At 33.7% G+C, this 14,118-nt stretch overlaps 2 protein-coding genes across 2 annotated transcripts in view; one reads left to right on the top strand and one right to left on the bottom strand.

Annotated features, from left to right (window-relative positions):
- The window catches only part of LOC125649025 (pre-mRNA-processing factor 39-like), an 18,767-nt gene extending 17,666 nt beyond the window's left edge, over positions 1–1,101 (bottom strand). The window contains exons 1-2 of the mRNA XM_048876231.2: positions 1,001–1,101; positions 475–605 (exon numbers count right to left, since the gene is read on the bottom strand). Coding sequence (XP_048732188.1) covers positions 475–605; positions 1,001–1,052 — 183 coding nt within the window. The 5' untranslated portion in view covers positions 1,053–1,101. The remainder of the gene's footprint in view (positions 1–474; positions 606–1,000) is intronic.
- LOC125649036 (transmembrane protein 179-like) lies at positions 1,066–14,118 on the top strand. The gene is made up of 4 exons (XM_048876251.2): positions 1,066–1,459; positions 8,541–8,678; positions 9,942–10,026; positions 11,050–14,118. Exons 1-4 carry the CDS (start codon positions 1,158–1,160, stop codon positions 11,209–11,211), a joined length of 687 nt encoding a protein of 228 aa, XP_048732208.1. The 5' UTR covers positions 1,066–1,157; the 3' UTR covers positions 11,212–14,118.

Below are 14,118 nucleotides of genomic sequence, written 5' to 3'. Positions count from 1 at the left end.
GCAAATACGAAACTAACACACGTGGTCAGTTGCTGAAGAAATTCCGGTGAAAACATGCAGGGTCTAGCAAAAGGTCTGTAGCTGTGAGGGAAGGTGGATGGCCCCATATGAGAGGTAGATTTTTGAGAAGGGCAGATAGGGTTCTTGATTGTGCAGTGTCTAAATCCCGATGTTTGGTACTGTGATGGTGTGGGGGTGGTGCGGATTAGCCCAAATGAGAGAAAATCAAAGCAAAAAAGGGGAACCTGTTCAGAGTATGTTTTGTGCACCAGCACCAGTATTTATAGATTACATGTAATTTAGGGTCATAATTTATTAACTACACTAATATGAAATACAAGTATGGACATAAAAGGGAAATATGATTTTTCATTAGTCTGTCATCATCTGACTTTGGTGTATACCCCCTATCCACATGTTTCAAAACCAAAGAAACTGTCCCCTGTCACCTCTATTCACTTGGCACTATCTCACCTCCTGCTCCACATATTGAAGGAGGTAAGTCCAGCCTGTGAAGTCCCCTGGGTTGTCCCGGACGGCCTTCCAGTACTTGTCCAACTCAGTATTCACTACTTCTTCCTCCACCACATTCGCCTGTACCTCACCTAAATCATTTCATGTTTATAGTTAAAGCATCATAAAAGTTCCTTGTTAGCGAGAACAAGGTCTGCTGGTAACGCAATCAACAGTCTCCTCCTTGAAATCAATTACTACAACTATGCATATTTTACATGGTGGTTCATATATGGTTAGATATCAAACCCATATTATGCAGATATTCTTGAGATCTATCAACTTAATCTCACTGCTGAAACGTCTTTATATTGTCAATATTATTCGTCAATATCGTCATATTACATGACTATACCGAAAGTTAATGTTTGAACATCTGTATTTTTAATTGTACGATGTAAATATCATCCAAATAACATGCATTTTTTCTACAGGTCTTTAGATTACGTAGTTTTCATGAAATGCAAGTTCTAAAATAGTTCATTACCTTGATGTTCTTCGATTTCTTTCTTCTCTTCGTCTCCCAATATCAGCGACATTTTTGTAAACACCGGAAGTGGTGTAGTGGAACTCTTCAATGTTTATGACACGATAGGTGTTCGTCGTGATGATGTTGTGATATTGCTTGACTTGTAATTCTAACGATGGGAATGGGCAATGTACTCCTCCTATCGCAAGTAATTGCCTTTTTAGTGTCGTTCTTGGGGTCATTCTTCATTTTTATTCCAATGGCAATGAATTTGCAGGAATTTGATGGACACTGTCTACTTGGAGCAAAAGGGTTTTGGAACTACAGTTCAGCTACGAAAACTGTGATCTTGATGGACATAGAATGGGGTCTGCACAGTGACTGTGGATTCTCAGTATTTGTTGGAGTAATTATCATGATAGCATCCGTATTTTACATCATTTGGCAATCTGTGTATTTGTTTAAAAACACAGACAGGTGCGTTGATCAAATTGGTGGATCTAACTTTTATTTGATATATTTCCATCATTCCATGGTTGCAATTTTGTACATATTATTTCTATTTAGAGTAGAGGCAATATAACAACAAATGCAATACAAGAAAACAGTCCAGATATAAATGAGACAAACATCATAAACTGACATAATATTTTTCTCTCTCATTTTTCCTAAAATATTTATTTTTAGACTTGGTCTTGTGATGACTTGATGATGTTTGGCATTGACATTTACGATGACAATAAATTGTACACACGTTAAACAACAGGAATGCCATGTAAAGCAATTGTTTTAGCGGCTATTTATAAACATTCTAATTCATGATAATCATGTATATAAATGAAATACATTGAAAGTAAATTTAGGCAAACATTTCATTGTATATTTTAATATTTTGTTTACTTGCAGCCTGTGTAATTGTTTCTCAGTCAATATAATAAGGACACTTGATTCAGAAACATGGAAATATAGACAATGTGTCGTAATTAATGTTTTGCATAATTACACATAACACATATCTTAATTAAATACCTTTCCAACTGTAAAGTTTGGTTGTTTGGAGTTATAAAACATTCTTTAGAGAATATCATATGGATATGTCACCAGCTTCAGATGAAGTATGCTGTACTGGGCTGATAAGTATTGATAATATAGAAGATTCCGGTCACGTGATGGCAGTAGGCTGACGTACTTTTGAGCGCTCCGCTAAAAATTCGATTTTGTTTCTCAAAAACTTTATAAAAGCTTCAAAAGACGCCTAATCAAATAAAAGACCGATTTGTGCATGTTTCTGTGGAATTTCTGTGGTATTCTTTGCGGTTTTGACTTCGTATTCCTTGAAGTTTAAAAATCATCGTGAGCAGAGATCTACTCACTGGAATATCGGAGAACATGGACGGGAAAGAGAAAACAGAGAAAAAGAATGAGAAACAAGTAGATCGCAGCGGAAAATCTCTGGAGAAAAGGTTGGTACAGAGTCAACTGAAGATAGATTCGGTACCATCATCTATAAGAACTTTAAGAAGTACGAATGTCTCTGACAAAAGGCTACAACAACGGACTAGTAGTTCCGAAGCAGAACCCACGACACCCATGTCTCCAGGTGCCGACATATCGGGTGAGTTAAAAAGAATTCATGAAAGCCTAACAGAGATCAGGGAATCTATGGTAAAGAAAGACGATATCAAAAGCATAGTTGCAGTGATTATGTCAGAAATGAAGGGAGAAATAAAAAATGAAATCATCTCGGATGTTAAAGAGACACTAACAAAAGAAGTCATTGAAAGCGTGAAAGCTCAGGTGAAAGACGAATTTGAAAGCAGAGTCGACCAAAAAGTAAAAACGTTTGTGTCGAAAACTAAAGAAATTGAAGATGGGGTGAATATGGACTTAATAAACATAAGAGAGAAGTTTCAAGAACACCTTAAAGAATTGAGATCATTACAGAGCACGATGAAAAGATATCGATCCCTGACGGAATCAGCGTTGACCCTCGCTAATCACAACCAGCAGTACTCTCAGAAAAACAATATAAAATTTCTAGGATGGAAGGAGAAACCACAAGAAAACCTTCGAGAAGAACTGTGTGTCATAATGAAGGAAGCAGCGAAAGTGACCATCGACCCCGCTGATATTTTAGCCATTCACAGAATTCCAGGGGCGAAAGGAAAAATCAGACCAGTAATTGCAAAATTCAAAAACTCAGAATCTAAAATTACAGTTATTCGAAACAGGTCTAAGGAAGAAGTCAAAAGACGATTCAAGATGTTCGATCATATAACACAGATGAACTCTCAATTACTAAGAGATCTCAACAACGACGAGAAAATCCAGAGTGCCTGGTACTACAACGGAAAAATTTTCGGGTTGGACCAGAAAGGTGTTCGACACAAGTTCGATATTATGGACACAGCCTGTTACCCTGTAGAAAGCTAAACAAACTTTAAATTTACATGCGGGAGCAACAAATTTGGATCGGGTTTGAAATACCATTATCTGATGAGCGACAGGACTGGGATCGGGATCATCGAACCGATACAAATTGTTTACATGTGTTTGTGTTATTATGTGAGTGTTAGTGTGTGTGAATGGGTAAACGATGGACGGGTAAGTTACTTGCTGAAAATGTCTAGATGTTTAGTTGTTTTACTTATTTTTCTGCGATGTCGTTGTCTGAAAATATTTTAATAGCCACAGTGAACTGTCAGGGGCTGGCAACTCCATCTAAACGTAAAGATGTTATTAATTACTTGAAACAAAAGCGTTTTTCTATTATATGTCTACAAGATACTCATTTTATTTCTGAATGTGAACCATATATTGAATCACAGTGGGGATACAAATGTATTTTTAATTCTTATATGTCAAACTCAAGGGGTGTGTGCATCTTGTTCAATAATAATTTTGAGTTTAAAATTCATGGTGTAAAAAGGGATTGTGAAGGTAATTTACTTGCACTTGATATGACAATTGAAGAAAACAAAGTAACTCTTATTAATATATACGGGCCTAATACTGATAACCCTCAATTTTACGAAAATGTACGAAATATTTTCTTGGAATATGACAATGAATATTTTATTCTATGTGGTGACTTTAACCTCACATTAAACCCTTCACTGGATACTTATAACTATTGTGGAATCAATAATCCCAAAGCACGTGCTAAAGTTCTAGAAATCATGGACGATTTACAACTTTTAGATTACTACAGAGTGCTAAATCCAGATAAAAAAGCTTATACATGGCGGAAAAAAAATCCCTTAAAACAAAGTCGCCTTGACTACTTTCTTGTATCTGATAGTTTGTCAAATTTGGTTGAAAACTGTACCATAAAGCCAGGATATAGATCTGATCATTCTGTTGTTATTCTTGAATTAAAATTTAATCCCTTTACAAGAGGGCGTGGCCTTTGGAAATTTAATAACAATTTATTAACAGACAAAAAATATGTTATGAAGGTCAAAGAAACTATTCAATCTGTTACTAGCCAATATTTGGATAACATAGATAATATAAATTTTCAGTGCAAAAACGATATTGATGAAAGTTTATTTCTGGAGGTTTTAATGATGGAAATTAGGGGAATTACTATATCATACTCAGCATTTAAGAAAAGAGAAAAAGACATCAAAGAAAAGAAACTTTTAGACGAAATTGAAATTTTAGAGTCTGACTCTCCTATTGATTTTGATATTCTAGATGAGAAGAGAGCAGCTCTTGAAAACATTAGAAAAGAAAAGCTACAAGGTCACATGATAAGGTCTCGTGCACGTTGGATAGAGGAAGGGGAAAAACCTTCAAAATACTTTTGTAATTTAGAATCCCGAAATTATTTAAATAAAACTATCAAAAAAATTCAGTTGGATACTGGTACAATTTACAATCAGTCAGATATATTAGAAGGTGTCAAGAAATATTATGAAGCCTTATATACTAATAATGATTTTAACTTAATTAATGTCGACCTGGAAAGCATCATCTCAGATTACAATTCTCCCAAGTTAGATACACATGCAACCAAAAAACTGGAGGATGATATTGAAGAAGCAGAGGTTCTTAAAGTATTAAAAAATATGAAAAACAACAAATCCCCGGGTAGCGATGGTTATACAACTGAATTCTTTAAATTTTTTTGGAATGACATTAAATATTATGTTGTTAGAGCTATTAATTGTATATATCATAAGAGGGAACTTCCTATTTCGCAAAGACTAGGAATCATTTCATGCTTACCTAAAGGGGACAAACCAAGACAGTTTTTAAAAAACTGGCGACCAATTACACTTTTAAATGTATTATACAAAATTATATCTGGTTGTCTCAGCTTTAGAATTAAACAAGTTTTGGATTATATAATATCCGATACACAGTCTGGTTTTTTAAAAGGTAGATATATAGGGGAGAATACTCGATTTATATATGATATTATGTCATACACTGAAAGAAATAATATCCCAGGCCTTCTAGTTCTCATTGATTTCGAAAAGGCCTTCGACTCAATGTCATGGTCATTCATATATAAAGTTTTAAAGTATTTTGGTTTTGGGGAAAACTTTATTCAATGGATAAAAATCTTAAACACAAATTTCAGAGCCTCAGTTTTACAGAGTGGCTTCTTATCTGAACAGTTTGATATACAAAGGGGATGTAGGCAGGGTGATCCCATTGCACCTTATTTATTCATTCTATGTGCAGAAATTCTTGCAATATTAATTAAACAAAACAAAAGTATAAAAGGCATATGTATAGAAAACACAGAACACAAAATATCGCAATATGCAGATGATTCTTCACTAGCCCTTGACGGATCACCTGAATCGCTTTTTGCAGCTCTAGATACGATAGAATTTTTTTCCAGTTTTTCTGGTCTAAGGATTAATTCTTCTAAAACAAAAATTGTTTGGATTGGTTCAAAGAAATTTTCAGATCAAGTTTTTCACCATACAAGATGGAAATTAGATTGGGGATCAACAACTTTTAATTTATTGGGTATTAATTTTTCAGTTGACCTTACAGAAATTGAAGATATAAATTTCGGAATTCAAATACCAAAAATCGTTGCTCTTACTGAACAGTGGAAAAGAAGGATTCTTACTCCCATTGGGCGGGCTACTGTCATTAAAACCTTGCTTATTCCAAAATTGAATCATTTGTTTATATCACTTCCTACTCCAAAGAAAGAAACAATCTCTTATTTATACAAAATTATTTTTGAATTCCTATGGAAATCTAGTGTAGATAAAGTTAAGAGGTCTGTGATAACACAAGACTATCTATCGGGTGGTATCAAGATGGTTGATATAAGCAATTTTATTACATCATTGAAATGCTCTTGGATTAAAAGGCTTACTAGGTCCAACTGTCAGAAACCATGGATGAATATTTTTTTTGCCATGTATGGAAATGATATTTTAAAGAAATTATATGACTTTGGAGATAGTTTTATTGTGGAACAATTATGTGTTAAAAGCAATGTTTTTTGGAAGGATGTTTTTAATGCTTGGTTTTTTTATTTGAAGACTAGTCAAAATCTTCCAAATATTAAAAATAATTTTCATAATATTCCAGTGTGGTACAATTCTAATATTAGAATTGCGGGAAAACCTGTGTTTTATGAGAAATGGTATGAAAAGGGGATTAAAGCTGTTCAAGATTTTTTTGATACTGATTGTAACTTCCATACCATAGAAAAATTTCAGTGTTTATACAATCTTCAAGAAGTATGTGTAATGAAATACAATAGCATTATTACTGCAATTTCAAAATATTTAAAACGTCTGTCAATTGATAGACACTCAACCAAACAAAATGTTAATCCATGTATGCCTATATTTTTTGAACCAGTTTTATTACATGAAAGATGTTCTAATATTATTTACAATATTTTAAATGCAAAAGAAGATATCCCAACTTCTATGGGCAAGTGGAAAACTGAACTATCTTCATATGGAGTAGATGATATTTCAGTGCAAGATCTGTTTAAAATTTGTTTCAAAACATCTAGTGATTCTTCTGTTCAGTGGCTACAGTTTAGAATTTTACATAGAATTCTTCCTGTTGGTTATTATTTGAAAAACATTAGTGTTAAAACAGATGATCTCTGTAGATTTTGTACAAGTAATATTGAAACAATAACACATATTTTTACTTCGTGTAATAAGACCCAAACATTGTGGAGTGAGTTAAGTCTTCATATATATAGAAAAATTTCAGAAAGAATTGGTTTTAATGTGTCAAATATAATATTTGGTGAAATTCCACTGTCTTTAAATAATAAAGCCATAAACTTTATAATTTTATATGCTAAACAATACATATTTATCTGTTTAATGCAGAATAAAGAACCAAATCTTGTTAGATTACTATGTCACTTAAAGTTTAAATATCATGTAGAGAAATATGCTGCAATTCAAGCATTTAAAATACATAACTTTGATAAAATATGGATGGAGTGGGAAAATATTTTTGCAATTGATTAATTATTACTACATGTACTTGTCATTATTTTTAGTACATGTATTATTGTTATTATTATTACTTTCACTATTGTACAGCAAGTAACCTAAACCACAGGGAGATGTATGCATGTATGAAAGGTATGTTTGTGTAAGTGTTTGATGTATTGTATGAAACCAAAAAAATAAATAAATTATAAAAAAAAAAAAAAAGTATTGATAATATATCTATCATGATACATGCAGTCAATACCTTCTGTTCAATGTCGGGCTAAAAATGACCAACATTCCTATATGCATATTGACCCCCACCCCCATCCCAAAAACTACCTTCTCTTTTTGATTCACAATACTAATTTCTATTCAGTCAGATAATGTTGTAATGCTACATAATCAAATGTATTTGATATTGTCCCCTAATTTTCTAGAAAATCTTGATAAAACTCTTCAGTCTGACAGAATGGGTTACCTTCTTACTTCCCAAAAAGGTGAGAAAATCTGTTAAGTATGATGTGACCTTGGTGTTTAGGGTCTCATCAGAAAGACATACAAATTTCACTTGAAATGCTGATCAGTAACATTCCTTTACCTGTTTTTAGTTTGTTTTTGTTTTTGTTTTTTACATTTGAAGTCTTTCTGAGGATTATAAAAGCAGGGCTAGGGCTACAACCTGCCACCTCTCAATTCTGAAACACATGTAATGGTAGAGGAATATTTTTACAGTAAAATTTGTTTTAAAAATATGAGCTGGTTAACTTAGGATGAGTCTTCGATCAATCTAATTAAAATTAGATCCTTTGATCCGCTCATCTACTATCGCTACACACTTGTGTAGCGATAGTAGATGAGCGGATCAAAGGATCTAATTTTAATTAGATTGAGTCTTCGATTAGAGTGAAATAATTTTGATTGCAAAAGATGTTAGCCTGTCAGTGTAGATTTAATGGATATTAATTGTATTATTTGTTAAATATAGGTATATGATATATTTCTTACATTATTTCATTCCCAAGTTTGGATGTATATACATTGTATGTGTATCAAATAATGAAGCAAATTTTGGTACCAAGTTGCGGAATGACTGTGTGACCTTGTATTTTTAGTTCGTGGTTGGATGCTTTTGTGACCTGTATGATCAGTATCATTGGTTGCCTGCTGTTATTCATCTGTTCCCTGGTTCTCAGTGTGGGCTTTAATAGATGGTGCCACACCTTGACGAAAGAAGGATCACCATACAACAAGTAAGAATGGTGTCTGAATTTTTTTTTAATGTTACTCATAGACATTTGTTAGCTCACTAGACGAAAAATCTCAAGTTTTTCTGGTCAAAATTTGTCCATCCTCTGTCTGTCTATTGCCTGTAAACTCGCATTTTCAGCTTTATTTGAAGAACTATATGGCAAATATTAGCCAAACTTGGCTCCTTCTAAAGGGAGTGATTAAAGACCCGATTTTGTTTACTGTATATGGTTCCCTCAGAATTAGGTGCAGACTATTCAGTACAGGTGTTATTTATATACTTTGAGTGCTGTGAATTATTTTGTAAATTGTTGAAAACATTTACTCAGGTGAGCATTGTGGCCCATGGTCAGTTATATCATACCTTATTATATACCTATCAATGTATCGTTCTTTGATACTGTGGATTTCACAGCGTGTGATCCGGTTTTCCGGATCACCACACTGTGGTTTTCTGATTCCGTATCAGTATCCTCTGAAACTGATGCCGTCACAATGACGTCACAATGCATCAACGCAACGTTCTTTGTGGAAAATATTGACCGTGTCACAAAACAAAACTACGTACACAAAACATAATTTCATGGTATGTCTGTGTTTTTGCAATCTAATTAAAATTAGATGTTGGATCCACTCGCATACTCGCTACACAAACATCTAAAAACATCCCATAGAGGGTCACGTCAGAGGTCAAATTCGGTATCACTTTAGACTTATCGGCTTCAACAAACATTCAATGATTTTGCCAGCGGTGATTTCATTGGTCAATCGAATTTTACCTCTGACGTGACCCTCTACGGAATGTTGTTAGATGTTTGTGTAGCGAGTATGCAAGCGGATCTAACATCTAATTTCAATTAGATTGGTGTTTTTAATAATTTGGATTACATTTATCATCTTATAAATGTGGATTTAAAATGCAGAAGGGGGTATATAATAAATTTATCATTACTACAGTAACTTGATCCGAAGAGTCGGATCACGTCGAGTTGACAGGCGCGGATCATCAGATCAAACTCGACGCTTCGCGTCTCGTGTGATCTGATGATCCGCGCCTGTCAACTCGACGTGATCCGACTCTTCGGATCAAGTTACTGTAGTAATAATATATATTTATCACACCTAGATTGTTGTTGTGTTATTGAGAAGAACAATCATCCTTTTAATACCACATGCACCAAAATTCCTGAAAACAGCTTTTCTTTCCATCGAACCTGATTAAATTTTTCAGATAGAAGAAAGTATTGTTTTTCTCTCTCTTGCAGATGTGAAGACACAGAGATGAATGAAGTTGTTATAGACTCTAACATCTCCACTAGAAATATGTTCTCAGAACTAAACATGGCTCAGGCAAGTACAATGTTTGATTCATGGCATTATACTATTTACAGTTACATGCTACATGTATACCAATGAAGTAGGCGCATTGTGCCAACATGGTAAATTTCTGGTGATAAAAGTTATCCGACTAAAATTGTGCCATGTTTCTGTAGTGGTTTGGCGCGGTTTATGACATGGACTGTGGATAGCTCAGTACAGTGTAGTTAAGAGCACCTGACTAGTTATGCAGGGGAGTCCTAGGTTTGATTCTCAGTCCAGCCACAAATTTTCTGCTTTCATCTTATTTTATACATGTAATAAAAATATATTATCTCTCATAAAAACTAATATACAGTACAGCTTCCGAAACATTGCTCATTACTCCAGAAATATATAGATACTGAGCATACCATTATTGCAAATTATATTTTCATTTTACTAAGCCCAAAATGATACAACTATTATTTGATACTTGTTATATGACACATCTATCCTTTGGATGGCAGAAAGTGCTATCAAATTACAATACATGTATAATAAAAAATATACAACTTTTTCAATAAAAATCATGCACTTTCAAACCCTGATCTTCCATAGTTAAAGAAATTCTTCACTGTAAACCAACTTTTATTCATGACGACTTTATTTCAAGAGTTTTTAGTGATGAACTGGTTTGCGGACACTAATTTTAGCGACTGAGATTATCTTTATCATACAACAAACAGTAAAAGGCTGCTTCGCGGTGAGAAATATTCATGATGATGAGGTTCTCGTGAATCTCACAAAAATTTCTCGCACGCTAATAAAAATTGGTCTACAGTATATCTTTTAAAGTACCAAGTTTCTACTTCATATTTATATTTAAAATTAATGGTAGCCGCAAATTGGAATTTGTTTAAACTGAAAAATCAACAGGGCCATTTTATGCATAGAGTGAATCTATTTCTTTATGGTTGGCAGTTTGATCCATCATCAACTCTAAGGAAAGATGCATCAAGTAGTTTTGTGCGTAATTAGCTAGATAATTTTGTTCAATGTTTGATGTCTTTGTAGTTTGGTTCCTGGTTGTGCTGGATTTGTTGGCTGGTTCTGTCTGTATTGTCTGTCATCAAGGTTTACCAGTATCACAAGAAAGATACCTTCCTGTCCAGCATGAATCGTGAACGCCAGCGCCTGTTACAGAGTGTGGGGCACCGAGAGCCCATGGTGCTCTAGTCATAGGGACCTTATATGACCAGGGATCAAACTTACTGAAAGTGCTATTTCTCTACAGAGGAGTCCAGTTCAAGATTTAGTAAATGATGTGTACTCTTTTATTGTATTTAAATAGTAACTCTCCAAGTCTGTTCCTTATATGGCTTCAAAATTGATGCACAATGTCTTTCTAAGAATGTTACATTATATTTTGTATTTACCACCACCAAAGAGATTATGTTTTCAGTGAGTGTGTATTTATGCATTGCGTGTGCTTAGCTGTGGGCAAGATTGTGTAAAAACTACAGCTTTGAATTCTTTGACAAAAGATAGGTAGTTTGATGACTAAGAAGGAGAACAATTGCAGATGGAGATTGGGGACTTTTGGTGGAGGTTTACAGTCTCAGATCACTTGTTATATTTAAAATATTACAGACAGCTACTGATTCTTAGCATCTGCTTTTGATTTTCTGAAAAATGTTTCATTTTTATGTAATGTATGTGACAATGAAGTACAAGAATTATCACAGGAGCATGTTCTGTATAAGATCAGTTTTTAAATCAAGGCAGGCTACTGACAAATAAGTTGATGTTATAAGAGTCTTGTTTAAAGTAAGCATTTGGCAAATTCTGTGGTCATTATAATAATCTAATTTGCAAATATGTCATTTGGTTGAATGCTGTGGGACGTGTTTCATGCCAATGGTTATGGCATTCTTTACATACTAGTTTTAAGCGGATTACTCCATTTACATGATCAAACAGTGGGGCTCATGGCAGGTGTGACTGGTCAACAGGGTATGCTTACTCCTGATCTCACCTCTTAAGTCATTGTTTGCCCTGCTCTCAATTTCGAATTTTTTATAGGAGATTGATCACTGTTATCTGTACTTTTTTCATGATAAGGTAACAAAAGTCAGAATATCTTATCTGAACTCAATTGCTAAATCTTGATATGAATCCATATGGTATTTAAGCCTGTCTAATTTACTGTATTTTTTGTAGTATGTTGGTGGCACTCTGTTTAGTCCGTGATCACCACATTTTGTGTACATATTGACTGTTATGAGGTCTGAGTATGTGAATGTAAAGACACTGTGCTTAGTAGTCATATTATTTTCATGGAATCTCGAGATGATGTTTTTTTTCTTTCTTCAATACAATTTACAATTATGAAGATCTGATGTGTAAAACAAGTGTGATGATCACACACACATTACAAAACCTATAGGCAGGATATATGCACATTAAAAAGCTGGCACACTTATCACAGTAGCTGCAATAATGTAGCCCTATCCAATTTTTTTTTATTCTGACGTTCCCCCCCCCCCCCCCCCAAAAATCAGAGTGGGCTACATTATTGCAGCTGTTATCACAGCTGAAATTGCATGAAAACATAATTTCAGTATTTTGAAATATATTTTTTAATCCTTTAGTAAGAACTTTTGTGTATTATTATCAGTGTCATTGACGTCTCTGGTATTACTTTCTAAAACAAGTATTCGTGTATAGATTTCATAATATTTATTTCTAAAAATAATCATGATTTATATTCTTGAAGACTGGTACATCATGTCCTGGGATACAGGATGAAGAAGATAAACTAATTCTTGATGACAGTCATGTCTACTGTCATGCAGTATGGGCAATATATCTGTACTCCTATTTTTTTTTGTGCATGTTCAGTTAATTTTATATATGATATTATCATCTTCCGGGCTCCAAATGACAATGTACATTACAAATTTGTGCATATAATGTAGCCTTCGTTTCTCTTATCATAAATTGCTTAATGCTTGGAATTTGTTGAGTTAGATTTCTACAAAGTTTAAATGATGGGTAACTAGTAAGAAGCCATGCTTGCAAAGATGGTGGAGATGAAGGCTGTATTATAAAGAATACTCAAAGTAAACACACCTTATATCTACCAGGGATTTATCTAGGTTGTTTTTACTACCGGTAAAAGGTATACCTTTCCCCTTTGGTAACAAATGGATATTTCCCCTTCCACAGATAATAAAATCCCCTTCATTTGTAGGAACTTCACAAAATTGTATAAGAATTTTTTTTAAAAATCATTCTTTTAATATTCTAAGTCATTTTAAACTTACAATATAGATAAAATAAGTAATCAATCATATTATATGGCTGTTATAATCCTGTGGATATTATATTCCATGGATATCCCCATCCCCTGGAAGCTCATGACTACATTCTCAAAAATTCTCCTTAAATATAAAATGGGTAGTAACATCTAAATGCTGGATAAATCCCCGACTACCTATAAGACTGCTGAACATTAAGTGGTAAAAAGAAATATACATTTAACTCGGCGCTGAAAAATGTTCCAGTCTGTGCGGTGATAGATCTTTTCAATCTGCGCTGAGTTAGTATATGCAGTTGTATTGTGACATGAAATGTTTTGACTGTAACACAAAACTGTATATTTCATTTCTTGCCACTTAATGTTCGGCAGTTTTGACTACTGAAAACGTTATCTTCATCTTGTAACATATCAGAAGAAATGATTGTGGAATTGCTTACACTTGATGAGTGTGAATTTATGACAGATAAACAGTAGGTACTTCTGCTGTATTCGTTAGGTTATGTATCCAAAATCTTTTATTTACTGTAGATTTCTTATATTTCATGAATGTTTACTGCAGTATCTCTCTGTGTGGCAGAATGTTATTCTCTTCAACAACACATGAAATTCAGCAAGTAGTGTTGTAAAATTGAGAAAATACATGAGCAATGATTGTCACACAGTTAGTAAGTCAGTATGCATAACATTTATGAATTTCTCACTCCTTATCTATAAAGAATCTACAGCAGCCATTACTATACAAAAATATACATACAGTATCTTAATGTAATCAATGTCAAATATCTATAGCCATCAATAAAATTTTATTGAAGTACAATGAA

Source organism: Ostrea edulis, chromosome 5 (assembly GCF_947568905.1).
Source record: "Ostrea edulis chromosome 5, xbOstEdul1.1, whole genome shotgun sequence".
Lineage (NCBI taxonomy): Eukaryota > Metazoa > Mollusca > Bivalvia > Ostreida > Ostreidae > Ostrea > Ostrea edulis.
The sequence above is the reverse complement of the archived record's forward strand: the minus strand, read 5'-3'. Positions and strand labels throughout refer to the sequence as shown.

Excerpts from the sequence above, each read along its gene's own strand:
- LOC125649036 (XM_048876251.2), top strand. The coding sequence starts at position 1,158 with ATGGGAATGGGCAATGTACTCCTCCTATCGCAAGTAATTGCCTTTTTA. Across the intron at positions 8,679-9,941 it reads GAAGGATCACCATACAACAA|ATGTGAAGACACAGAGATGA; the intron begins GTAAGAATGGTG and ends TCTCTCTTGCAG. Across the intron at positions 10,027-11,049 it reads CAGAACTAAACATGGCTCAG|TTTGGTTCCTGGTTGTGCTG; the intron begins GCAAGTACAATG and ends ATGTCTTTGTAG.